The sequence below is a fragment of the Syngnathoides biaculeatus genome, chromosome 5 (genome assembly GCF_019802595.1).
Source record: "Syngnathoides biaculeatus isolate LvHL_M chromosome 5, ASM1980259v1, whole genome shotgun sequence".
Classification (NCBI taxonomy): Eukaryota; Metazoa; Chordata; class Actinopteri; order Syngnathiformes; family Syngnathidae; genus Syngnathoides; species Syngnathoides biaculeatus.
This window is the reverse complement of record NC_084644.1, coordinates 3695402-3708143: the sequence shown is the minus strand read 5'-3', so window position 1 is coordinate 3708143 and position 12742 is coordinate 3695402. Positions and strand designations below refer to the sequence as shown.

General features: G+C 45.1%; 2 protein-coding genes across 5 annotated transcripts in view; one reads left to right on the top strand and one right to left on the bottom strand.

Moving 5' to 3' along the window:
- The first annotated feature begins 120 nt into the window (after positions 1 to 120).
- On the top strand, positions 121 to 7670 carry mrpl13 (mitochondrial ribosomal protein L13). Its single transcript, XM_061819071.1, has 7 exons — positions 121 to 300; positions 999 to 1122; positions 1201 to 1294; positions 1654 to 1714; positions 2903 to 2989; positions 4986 to 5107; positions 7319 to 7670. Exons 1-7 carry the CDS (start codon positions 274 to 276, stop codon positions 7341 to 7343), a joined length of 540 nt encoding a protein of 179 aa, XP_061675055.1. The 5' UTR covers positions 121 to 273; the 3' UTR covers positions 7344 to 7670.
- Positions 7671 to 7807: 137 nt separating this feature from the next.
- Positions 7808 to 12742, bottom strand: part of col14a1a (collagen, type XIV, alpha 1a) — a 107525-nt gene continuing 102590 nt past the window's right edge. For 3 of the 4 annotated variants that reach the window (XM_061819066.1, XM_061819065.1, XM_061819067.1), the window contains one exon: positions 7808 to 10777. In XM_061819066.1, the coding sequence (XP_061675050.1) occupies positions 10455 to 10777 (323 nt within the window). In that variant the 3' untranslated portion in view covers positions 7808 to 10454. Of the gene's footprint in view, positions 11593 to 12742 lie in introns of all 4 variants that reach the window. The other variant, XM_061819068.1, reaches the window with a different exon arrangement.

Sequence of the window (12742 nt, the reverse complement as noted above, 5' to 3'; positions counted from 1 at the left end):
AGAAACTTAACATTTGGCGCAAAGCGGGACCACCTTTAGAAAACATTCATCGACGCTCAAGTGCATTTTCATTGCATTTTAGACACAAAATATTTCAAAATATAACACATTCAAATGAACAAAAGATTACGTTTACGCAGAAGGTAGCACGAATACTCTTTGCGGAACTGATTTCTACACAATGTTTCAGACGAGTACAAATATTTAACGCACTGTTGTCACGTTGGGGGTCAAGCTAAAACGGTGGAAGGATGAGCTTGTAGTGTTCTCAAAATGTCAAGTTTCTCTAGATCTGCCCAGGTAATATATTTTTCCCTTCAAATTTGATATTTGTATCATGCTTACCGTGCTGTTACGTTATATCGACAATCCACGCTGTCAGTTTTCACGCTAGCCATTTAGCTGGCCCATGCCAAAGGGAGAAGGTGTGTCAGACATGAAGTATTAATATATGAATAAGTGTTGTTCTTGTTTCTTTGACATACAGGTAATAATAAACGGTGGGTAAACATTTAAGGATGCACACTACCTGATCAGTCAATCAGTTTATCTTGATATAATTAAGTCATTCATCTCTTTGAAATCTTAATTTCTAGACAAATTGCACTCGTGTCAAATGACAAATTAAAGACGGAATTAGATGCATTAGTAATGTTTTGATGTGCATAATCGATTATTATTACACTCTAGGTCGGTATCGTTCCACAATATCTCTATGATAATGTGCCAGTTCTATATGATTATGATTAATAGGTAATTGCTGGGTATTTGTTTTGTGTCCATTTAGAAGCTTAATGTGTCTCTTAGTGGAATGTATTCCATGCATCACTTCTCCAACACAATTGCAGAAGAGCTGTAAAGTACTGCAACATTCTATGGCCTTCAATTTAAGATACTGAGTCTTCTTAAGTCTACTGAGACTGAAGATTCGGAAAGGTGGCAAGAATGCTCAGTGAAGGCCGCGTTCCATCTCATAAAATTGTTGTTTATCTTTTTAGCAATGGGCCACATTTGCTCGCTCGTGGTTCCTGATCGACGCCAGGTTGCAGCCTCCAGGGAAAATAGCCACCATGTGCTCTATCAGGCTCAAAGGGAAGCACAAACCTATTTATCATGCAATCAGTGAGTCAGCTGTTTGTGCGTCTGTCTTTATGTCGTTTGCGCCTGGCTTTGAGCTGAATAAGTGTCCCGTGTGTGCAGGCGATTGTGGTGACCATGTGGTGGTAATCAACAGCAAACACATCGCCTTCTCTGGAAACAAATGGGAGCAGAAAGTCTACTCGTCACACACGGGGTGAGTGGAAACCGAGCATCTCGTTTTAGAAAAGTCCCCCTAATTGTGATTCACAACCACTGAGATCATCTGGTCTGCCATTGAAATGATCCAATGCAAGTGTTTATCTATGCCAATGACATATCCACTGTATTTGTGTAAGCATATCAAGGAAAGATTATTATTATTATTGCAGTGTTTTTACTTTTTGTGACATTTTTTTCCCTTGGCGTTGGCCCGTGAGAGTTTTCTAATAACAAAGGGTGGGAAACAGAAGACAAGACGATGTTGGAAAGTTTCTTGTTGTGTCGAACAATCACAAGCAAGGACCAAACACGTTTCTCAGTTCTTGCTCAACGTTTTCTTGGTTTTCTCCAAAGTTATCCTGGGGGCTTCAAACAAGTCACGGCTGCGCAGCTCCATCAGAAAGACCCCAAAGCGGTAAGCGCCGCCGACGCACCTGCCATCTTTTCACTATACCCACTCAAAGCTTATTTAGCGTTTTGAGGTTGGCTACATATATTTTTCCTTTTATTATACTGTACTAAAAAATTTTAAGGTGGCACTGTAGTGAGTGTTTAGCGCATCAGCCTCACAGTCCTGCGGTTGGGGGTTTGAATCCGAGCCATATGGAACAGGCTTCAGTTCACCTGCACTTGGCACAACAAGCAGCGCACTGTCCAATTGCACACAACAATTTTGCAGCTTTTTAATTGTAGATTTCTGTAATGTCATAATTTACATTCAAACGACTCCAGAATGCTTTGGATGGAGTACCGGCTTGTAAAAATACAAGCAAAAAAAAAAAAAAAATGCATCAGCTGTTGTCGTGTCAACCACAGATCGCATTCAAAATGGATCGTATTAATGGATCAATTTAGACACCTCTATTGTTGTTTGAACATTTCCGTCCAAAGTTAAGTTTAGCGATTGTTTAAACATACATAATTTTTTTTTTTAAATCAAAAACAATTTTCTATATAATGGTACATGATAATAATACACCAAATGAATACGAATAACACATAAATATGTAGAACATCATCAGTCAGGCTTTGTAACCAAATGAAACTTGTCCGACGTATGTATGAAATGAAGAAATAATTCTTACTATAAATGGATATTTCAAATTGCTGATTGAAAGTTACACAGTGGATCAGCTGGTAAAGCGTTGGCCTCACAGTTCTGAGGTCCGAGTTCAATCCCGCCTGTGTGGGTTTTCACTCCGATTTCCTCCCACATCCCAAAAAACATGCAACATTACTTGGCCACTCTAAATTGCCCCTAGGTGGGATTGTGAGTGCGGCAGTTTGTCTCCATGTGCCCTGCGATTGGCTGGCGACCAGTTCAGGGTGTACCCCGCCTCGTGTCCGTTGACACCTGGGATAGGCTCCAGCTCCCGCGACCATTGTGTGGATAAGCAGCAAAGAAAATGGATGGACGGATGATTGAAAGTAATTGCAATTATATTTGCCGAACATCAATGTTCTTCGTCAATCTTTTGCAAGGATTTGTTGTTCTATTTTTCTGTTCTTTTCCATTGTTTGAGATTAGTAAGGTTACATTTTTTTCCTTCTAGTTGATCACTTTGCTCGTTGCGCTATTTTGAAACGCGTTTCCTCCCGCCAGATCGTGAAGCTCGCCGTGTACGGCATGCTGCCGAAGAACCTGGACCGGCGTACCATGATGCAGCGCTTGCACATCTTTCCTGAAGACGTATGTACACGCCAGCCATCAGATGTATTTTACTGTCTGCTTTCAAACCTTTTGGGGCGCGCCCCCCTTTCTGGAAATTAACCCCCCCCCCCCCTTTAACATTTTCAAGGGTATGTGGGTTCGTGGGTGGGCTGCAACAACCTCCACTTTGAAAACTACCACCTTTTATTTTTTTATTTGTATGGCGGGTCATTTATCGGATTGTTTTCTGTCTTTGTTGAAACTTATTTGGTCTTGTAGTGTCGACAACCAGCAGTAGGTGGCGCCACATTACTTACTGAACTTCACGATGTGCTTCCATATTCAGTCCGCAGCTTTTTTTATGTGGCAAGACAAACGCGCTGGACTCGTATCCGATTGGGTGAAAGGGAATCTTCACGCCAACCCCATTATGATGATTTGGCAACGTTGAAGCGTCGTCATCATATTTTGCGAACAGAGTGGGACACAGTGGGTCACATGATGATAAAAATGACACCCCCCCATCCCCGCTGTGTTCGTGTGCGTCTTTCATGACTAGTAACAAGCTTCCATAGAGGGACCTGTTTGGAATCCCCTCAAGTGGCCTGTGAAGTTTCTTTTTGATGCCACGGCGTCTTCGCCGTAATGAATATTTATCTCCACCCACCTTGAGTCATTAACAAGGCAGTGCGAGGCCTTGGAGAGGAATATCTTAAGGTCATGCAAAGGTTTCAAAAGCAGCGGTAGCTCTTGACTGCGAGGCGCACAATACAAGAGAACGAGACCTTATCGCTGTGTAACTCTGAAAATAAGTTAGTGGAAAGCTGGCAATTTGCTCTCTGAGCACTCCCAACGTGCTTTTGAGCAAGACGTGACTTTAGTGGTGGCTGGAACGCACCCAATGAATTTCCTTTTAGTTATATTTGGGTTTATCGTTTGTGGCTTGGCTATATCACCAATTCCAAAAAATGTTTTTTTATGGCTTTTATTCAGTGGACAGGCTGGGTGCGAGTGCTCAGTGTTGAACTCAGCATGGGTTCGTTACATAGGTATGCTAACCTTGAGCAAAAATATCACGGTTTCACGCCATTGTAATTACAACTCTGAACTTGTAACAAAATGTTTGGGTCAGTTACTGTTTTCCTGGAAAGCATGTTATCAACTAATAGTATATATGCTACATTAGTAAACATACAAATTTGTAGACAAATTATTTAAATTGACTCTCTGTTAGCCCGTCTATGACCTTTTATGCCAGTATTATGCTACTTGACTTCCATCTGTCCATCCATGATGTGATGTGATCCATGAAAAATAAACTGCTGGGATAGGCTTCAGCCCCCGTGCACGGAAGCGCGTTGCGGCCACACGTTAACCTACGTAAACATCACTGTGACTGACGGTTTATTTTCTTTTTTTAAATACGCATTGAACTCATTTGAGAGCAATGCATATTTAAAAAAAAAAAAAGTCTGTCGGGGAGAGGTTTAACAAAGTTTAACATGTGTCCGCAACACGCTTCCATGTATGTTGATGACGACTCCCTGTCTTTTTTTTTTTTTAACGCATTGTTCTCAAATGAGCCAACTTGGCATTATAAATACTTCTCGGGAATTTGAGATTGAGAAGAATAATTCCTACCTGTAGTGAAGTGATCGCTACACAGTCGTGTGTATTTGGTTGGGCACCATGCGTCACGTTTAATTGCCGAAATCCATCGATCTTTTCTGCTGGTATCCCCTTAGAATGATCTTTTCGAATATGTGTCTCATCTGTTGTAACAACCTACAGCACAACAAGTCTCGGGCATTGTGAATATCCGGCTCCGGTTCGATGTCCCCCACACTGTCGAGCAGCTCTTTTCGACCTGCAATATGGCGGCGTGAAAATGGTGACATCACGTGCACGAGCTCTATAGCAGATTTGAACTAATATGGGTTGCTCTGAAGCATATCGTCTGCGCTAAATTGCAATTCATCTTCACTTCACGCCATCCTGCCCGCCGCGTCTCACTCGGCGTCCGTCCCGTCATCAGGAGCTGCCCGAAGACATCCGAGCCAACCTGACGGAGGAGCTGCCCCAGCCCAGGAAAATCCCCAGGAAGCTCAGCGAGTACACGCAGGAGGAGATCGACGCCTACCCCCGGCTCTGGACGCCGTACGTACAACGACACTGCCACAAGTACACCAATGAGATGAACGCGGCGACAGCCCTAAACGGTGCAATGCTGTCGGAAAAAGGTTAAGGACGAGGAGGGGGGACATGTCGCGCTGGGGGCCGTTTTACTTGACGATTTCGAACTCTCTGCTGCTGTCGAGGGAAGGAAGCTTCCAGATGGTTGGAAGCGCTGCAGCTGCTCATGCAAGCAAGATGAAGCGCTAACTCGGGATCTCCAGAGATCCTGTAGTGGCTAAGTTTAAAAAAAAAAACGAGATAAATACAGTGGAACGCCATCAATTAAACGTCTCAAAGGTCCAACAATTTGGTGTTCAACTAAAACTTACAGAAATAATACGTCTTAAGAGACAATTAAAACGTCAGTCATCTTTTAAAGGTTTAAATCACCAAATGTGTTTGGATTATTTCACTTCTTTGTGAAAGCGTGTGGAAAAAAATTTGCGGTTTAAAGGACGGGAAATTACGGTATATTCATTCATCCGGGATGAGGTCTGGGCTCCGACCGGACGCTCGTCGTCGCGGCCTGCCGGAATGCGTTTGGACCAAAACTTTTTTCTGTCCTATCCATTGTGGCTTCGCCGGTCGAGTCGCGCTGGTCGGCCGCCTTCATTTCGGCTCGTTCCGTCGCATTGATTTCGAGGGGGACGTCGCTCGCGATTTTGCAGGTCTCGCTCAGGCGGCCGCCGCGACAAACTTTGAATAAACGGGGCGGAAAATGTCACACTCACTTCTTGTCGGCGGGACGGCTTAATGGTATTCATGGCTTGTCAGGGGTATTTCTGCGGGATGATGACAGTGACGCCCGCGTTTGCTGTCACGATAAGAATAATTGAAATGTCGGCGTGTGGCCTCGCGCATAAGTAAAGATCCTCTTCCCGTCAGGTCTTTGGACCTTCTCCTGGTTCAGTTACTTGACGCTTGTTCGTTAATTTTTTTTCAATCTCAACTCAACTCCTTCCTAAAAGTCGTCTTTTTTTGGGGGGAGGGGGACAAAGGAGCCTGGACTCAACTCTCCAGTCTCTCGGCTGATACAAGTAAACAGTGACAATGTTTGAATTTCAATAGAAACCAGTTGTGCTGTTTTTTTGTTTCTTTCCCCCCTCTGTAATTTATTCGAGTTCCCAGGTGTCTTAATGGAAAGTGTCTGTCTTGAGTCCATCAAAATCAACAAAAGCCAAAGAATTACCGTGCACTTAACATCCAATTGTCATTTGTGATGAAACTGCATTGCCTCACGTCTGCACGGGTCACGCCAGCGCACTGCTACATTTGGTGCTGGGATCAATCTCGCGTCGCAGTTTTTTCGGGGGTGCGCTGTCCCGATTAAAAATTGAATTTGCTTTGATTAATTGGAGTGATCGTCAAGCAGACACGCAAGGTCATAAATGAATGTCTGCATTTATATTATATATACATATATAATTATAGTATAATATAATAATATATATAATATTATATAATTGACATGCTGGTGGCAGGGGCGGGGGGGAGTTAGTCCTTTTACAGAGCCATAAATTCTTTTAACACCTTTTGAATTTCAGGTCAGCACGTCCGTCCTGCTTTTGCATGCGCAGCCAGCGCGATTTAGTGCATTTTGTGCAAGCGGCGGCCATGTTCGGGGGGCCGTGTGTGGGGTCGGCCGTCGCTGTGCACGTGCGCGCTGAAAAATGGGCGACCCGGTATTCTTCACTGGTCCAATCTTTAGCCAATAAGCGTCACCTCGGTGCGGTCGTCAAGGTTAAGTTAAGGCTGTTTTGTTCAAGGCGGGGGGGGGGGGGGGGGGCTTCCCCTTGTTAATATTCACTCTGTCTTTATGACTCATTTTAGCTTCGGGCAGGGTTGGGGGGTCATTCAGGGTGATATTAAGCGCATAGTTAATATTGTACTCGGGACTTGGGAGAAAAACGCACACACGCAATCAAACAAACGCTCAGACGGAAAATAAACAACGGGAACACAGAGCGAGAGTTGATATAGTGGCAATTAGGTCAAAAGACTGCCAAGTGATAATATCTGACTCGGGCCAGAAATGAAAGATGAACAACAGATTAAAAAAAATAAATAAATCTGATGTTGGGTTTGGTATCATTTTGAAAAAACAAAAGCAAACCCAGATAAAATGTTGATGAGGCGTCATCCATCATCTCGACCGCTAACGCGCTTCCTGTCTGTCTTCCCTCCACGCCGCAGACCTCAAGACTTCAAGATAGAGTGAAACCGCAACGGAGGCTGCTGTGGATTTTCACGTCAACGCCATCTTTGCAGTTTTACATCCAATTCTCCTGTTACGTTGAACAGTTTTGTTTCTCTTGACATTTGTTGCAGACATCCTTTTAAAAATGAGATGAGTAAAACTGCTAATTTGCTAACAGTAGACTTTTTGCATCAATTGTAAAATAGGCTATTAAACAATTTAAAACTACTGTTTTTTTACACAGTATGAACATTTTCTGTGTAACATTCACAATCCAAAGAACAGTTGTCTCAGAGATTTATTGGTTATAAAAGCAAACAAAATAAATACTTTCATGCGATGAGACACGTTTCGTGTTCTGTAAAAAAAAAAAAAAAAAATTACAACAACAGAAAAAGATCACTTCCATTTTTTTTTTTGTGTGTGTGCTTGTGGACGAGTTCCAACCTTTGGGACTACGAACTGGATCCTGCCAAGGAACCGAGGCCGGGCTCAACATGAGAACAATAAAATACGTAAACCCTTACGACAATCGATGTCCTGCGTTGACATTATTTACCATAATAAAGATATGTCGTATCATTGTTTGATGTCTATTGATGTGAATCAACAAATTTTTTTTTCCTGATTTTTGTTTACTAAATGGTTGAGTTTCGTGACTCCTTGGGCTTTTATCATCATACAAGAGTACAGGGAGTCCTCGGGTTAAGACGGTCTCGACCCAAGACGTTTCGACTTTACGACGCCCGTCCCCCGTCCGACATTTTGTCTGGCTGATGCTCGTCCGTGTTTGTGCGCTGGGAGTATCTTGGCATTTTTCGCCCTCCTTTTGAGACATTATCGCCCCAAAGAAGAAAGTTGTGTCTTTTAGCGATGCTTCTGCAGTCAAAAGAAAATCCATTACCATGGAAACGAAGCTCAAGATCATAAAAAGGTTGGAGATAGGAGAGACGGCAACACCACCAAGGCTTCAGTCGGTCGACCGTGGTCATAAATATTAAAGACAAATCCCATATTTTAGCGCATGTGAAGGGTTCCGTTCCTATGTCGGATACAATGATCACAAAACGAGGTTCTTTGGTACTTGTCGAGATGGAGAGGATTGAGGACCAGGTTCCTCGGCAATAGCGAAGCACAGCCTCCCCTTCTTCACCTCCATCCACCTCTGAGCAGTAATGCTACGTACATCAACTTATTGATTTCAAGGTCTTAGTTTTTTTATACAAAGCATTTTGATGTAAATTCTGACTTTAAAGATGGAATCCGACTCAAGTCGAAATTTGAGTTAAGTTGCTACTCTCGGAACGGATCTCAGTCGTAGACCGAGGACTCCCTGTATGTCGAAGTCATGACGAGAAAGGTTTTTTTTTTTAAATGTTTTTCACCTTGCTGTTCTGAACTCGAAAGACTTCAGAAAGCCAAAAAGCGCATCATGTAGCCATGGCGTCTTCATCTTTATGCCGGGTTCGGACGACCCAAACGGGGAGCAGTAAAAACAGAATTGAAAGCAACAAGTATGTTTTTCCACAGTGTTCAGGTAACAGGTCGTGGGGTTATTTTCATTCTCTTATCGGCTGAAGAGAAGCAGACGACAGATGAATCGCTTTCGGGTTCAGGCGGGTTCACGTCCTCAGTTTCCGAGCGCACCAACGTGCAGCGTTTCGGGGTTACGAACGGCGCACAATCAAGCAAGAATACGTCGACGTGGCACGGGCAGAAGGAATACTGGGCAACAGCTGCGCTCTGTCAACCATTTTGTATTCGATTGTTTTACATCAAGGGCCTCAAATTTATTTTTTCAACAACAGTATTTCCTGTACTTTTAACAATGATTAGGGAAGTGGTTTGCAACCGGTGTGCCATTCGTCGCTCTTTTTGAACACTGCGTGCTGTCAGTACTACTATAAAGTTAACAAATGTCAAAATGCGAGATATTCCGTTCTATCGGTACGCTCAATGGACCTTTCCGACCTGTCAATCACTCGTACAGTAATAGCCAATCAGATAGCCGCATTGTCTTGACACGCCCCTCTCGCCACATTGTCCCACAAGCAATGCTGGTTGTCAGTAGCCTGCGCTTGGAAACGTTAATGTTACGAAGACGATGGTCCTCAGATGCGCTTGGGGAATGTGCAATTCTGATGAAAGATATCCGGCTAGGTTCCAAGGGGGCCGCTTGATTCATTTTCCAAAGCCTAAAAACACAGTTGACGAAGTGTCTACGATGGATTAAGGCTCACGGAAGAGCGCACGTAGAACTAAATGTGGACAATATCGACAAAGACAAGGCTGTATGTTCGTATCTTTGAGTTTGATATTATCAGCGCTTTATACATTGCAGGAGAACAACTTTCACTTTGTTCACGTATCACTGACCTGCTGAACGAAGTGTGTCATGTTTTATGCCGAAGAGTCGGGTTAGCGCGATATGTCATGCAAGAGAAATGTCTATTGGCCTATTTGTATCACATCGAACTTTTAAGACAGAGCACCAGGTTCGATTACGAGCCAAGTCAAACGCGATCTTTCCAAGTGAAAAGTACTCACCCTGCTTTACATGCGCAGTACTATTCCACTATTTTATCATGTTGGATTTCAATATAAAGTTTGTGAGGCGTCAACATCGATCGACAACGTTTGGCTGTAACTCTGACATTGAGTCCTGCTCCGTCCAAAATCTGAATTCTGTGTACATATCCTTGCGTGAAATAGTTGAGACCTCTCTGTGGAACCCTCTTGGACGAGTCGGACGCATTTGGCAAAAAAAAAAACATACCGCAATATTATCTGCAATACGTGATACAGAATCGACTTCAAACCTGTTGTGTTCAGTCACCATTTTGGAAGCTTGAGGGACATGGCTGAGGGGGCGGAGCTTAAGATCACCAGTCGGAAAGGTCAATTTTTTTTTTTTACAAGTGAGGACAAAACAATTTTTGAGTCAACGCTCGGACGGCTTTCTATACGTCGCCTCGGCTTATCGATGAAAACAAAACAAAGATCAGGCACTTTTTGCAATATTATACAAGAGTCCACAAAGATATTTACATTGTTTCACCAGGTGCATGGGGGGGGGGTGCATCTTGCTACAGCTTCTGAATCGTGTGTGTGTGTGGGGGGGGGGGGGGCAACTCAAGCACCCGAGTCCTTCCCTTGGCGCTCCTCCGCCACGACGACGTCTCGGGGGAACCTCCCGACCACGCCCGGCGACCGTAGCTCCGCGTCTTCCGAGCGGGAGGGGCCCGCAGGGGATCCGTAGCCATAGGGCCCAGGGGGGTAACCATAGTAATAAGGGTCCGCTTCACCTCCCTCCTCCTCCTCCTCCTCCTCCTCCTCCTCCTCTTCCTCGTCATCTCGGCCTCCGCGGTCGTCGCCGTACGCGACTGCAGACGGGTGGTGAGCTCGATTGCGGCCGTGATCGTAGTGCCGATAGCCGCCGTGTGGCAAAGTTTGGACTGTGAGAGGAACATTGCGGAATCAGTTTTAGCACACACATGGGGGGGGGGGGGGGGTTGGGGTGGTTGAGGCTCCATTCGTGGAGCAGACTTAGAGCTGCCCGGATGATTTTTAGGACCCCCCCTCCCAAAAAAATCCCACCACCGCCAATGCAACCCCCTTCAGAGGGACCTTTAGCAGTCGTCGGGGGCCCCAGGCAGCCGATTCGGTCCACTGCTAGCAGGTTTGTCTTTTTGAAGCAGGGTTTCAAATCTTCAACAAAAGATTTGCTGATCCGTTGTTCTTGCCTGGGGCCCCTCAGGGCGTCTTAAAAAAAAAAAAAAAAAAAAAATCATCATCATGCCCCGCCACCACTTTGAGAAGCTTTGGAACCACGTGAGGAGCATGCAGGGATCAAAATCTCCTCTAGAAACAGACCCAGAATTTGAGGGGGTTCTGCCCGTTTTCCAAGCAGGCAAACAGCGAAGAAATCAGCCAACAAGCAAAAAGTATTCATCGCGTGTTAGTGGACTTGAAAGAGGAGATTAGCGCTGAGGAGATTCGAAGACGCATTCGGCATTATTATGGTCTGTTTTTGGTCAACTATAAATCCAGGGTTGCCTCAAAGTACGGGGTTGGAATAGCAAAGCTCGGTTGAATGCGACTCTTTATGAAGTGATTCTGAGAGGGGGAGGGGGGGGGAATAACTCCAGTAGGAGGGAAGATTTTAAATGCTTGCAATTCTTTATCGCAAAGGAAGATGGAGCTCTCGAGGACGTCGTCGAGGGAGACGGGGCCGACGCTCCTCAGTAATCGTTGCCGTAGTCCCGCTGAACTTGAGTCGTGGAGGGAGGGGGGGGGGGGGGCAGGAAAGGGAGGAAGCACAAAAGATGTTTACCTCGCGTCGCGGCACAGAACACCCGAAGACACCAAGATGGGCGCAACTCTTGAGCTGCAAAAGCGGAGCAGGTTGCAGAGGCCCGAGCGGGGAAATCGTTAGTTAGTGTTCAACTGCGAGAAAATGAAGACGACCCAAAGAAAGTCGGCGGCGGCGTCAAACGTCAAGGGAGGGTTGCAAAGACTCGAGACCACACCCATCCATCCATTTTCTTTGCCGCGTATCCTCACGAGGGTCGCAGGGAGTGCTGGAGCCTATCCCAGCTGTCAACGGGCAGGAGGCGGGGCACACCCTGAAGTGGTCGCCAGCCAATCGCAGGGCACATCGAGACCAACGGCCGCACTCGCAGTCGCACCTGGGGACAATTTACAGCGTCCGATTAATGTGCCATGTTTTTGGGATGTGGGAGGAAACCGGAGTGCCCGGGGAAAACCCTCGCAGGCATAGGGGAGAACATGCAAACTCCACACAGGCGGGGACCGGGATCGAACCCGGGTCCTCAGAACTGGGACGCCAACGCTTTACCAGCCGATCCACCGTGGCGCCCCTCTGGGCAACATAAATTCGAAATCCATTTTTTGAGACAGCGTGGGCTTGAGTTTGAAAGTGCACCAAATATTTTGCCTATACATTAGCAGTATAACTACTTTCTTTTACATAATGCCGATATAGTATTTGATACGATATTATTGTGGATGTGTGATCCACTGATCAATAATTTCAGATTTTAGGTGGATTTTGTGATTTTATTCACAGGTAGTACAATGAATTGCCTTTGAGTACGAACTGCGATGATAACACACAAAAAATACACAATATATAGTTTGCATTGTCCACCGGAAGGGTCTGAAACAGGCGGCCCACGGGCCATTTGTGGACCACGAGACGATAATTTGTGCCTCTCTCCTTAATATGAAAGTTTAATGTTAATGCGGCCCTCGGGTTTTATATGAATGGCACTTTCATAGGGTTGTGCGCAGAGCTGATGTGCCAACCAATCACGGTGGGTTATTTGGCTCTCGGGGGCGTGGCATCGACCCAGTTTGATGTCAACGTTTGCAGTAGTTTTGCACACCTTTTTAAAATG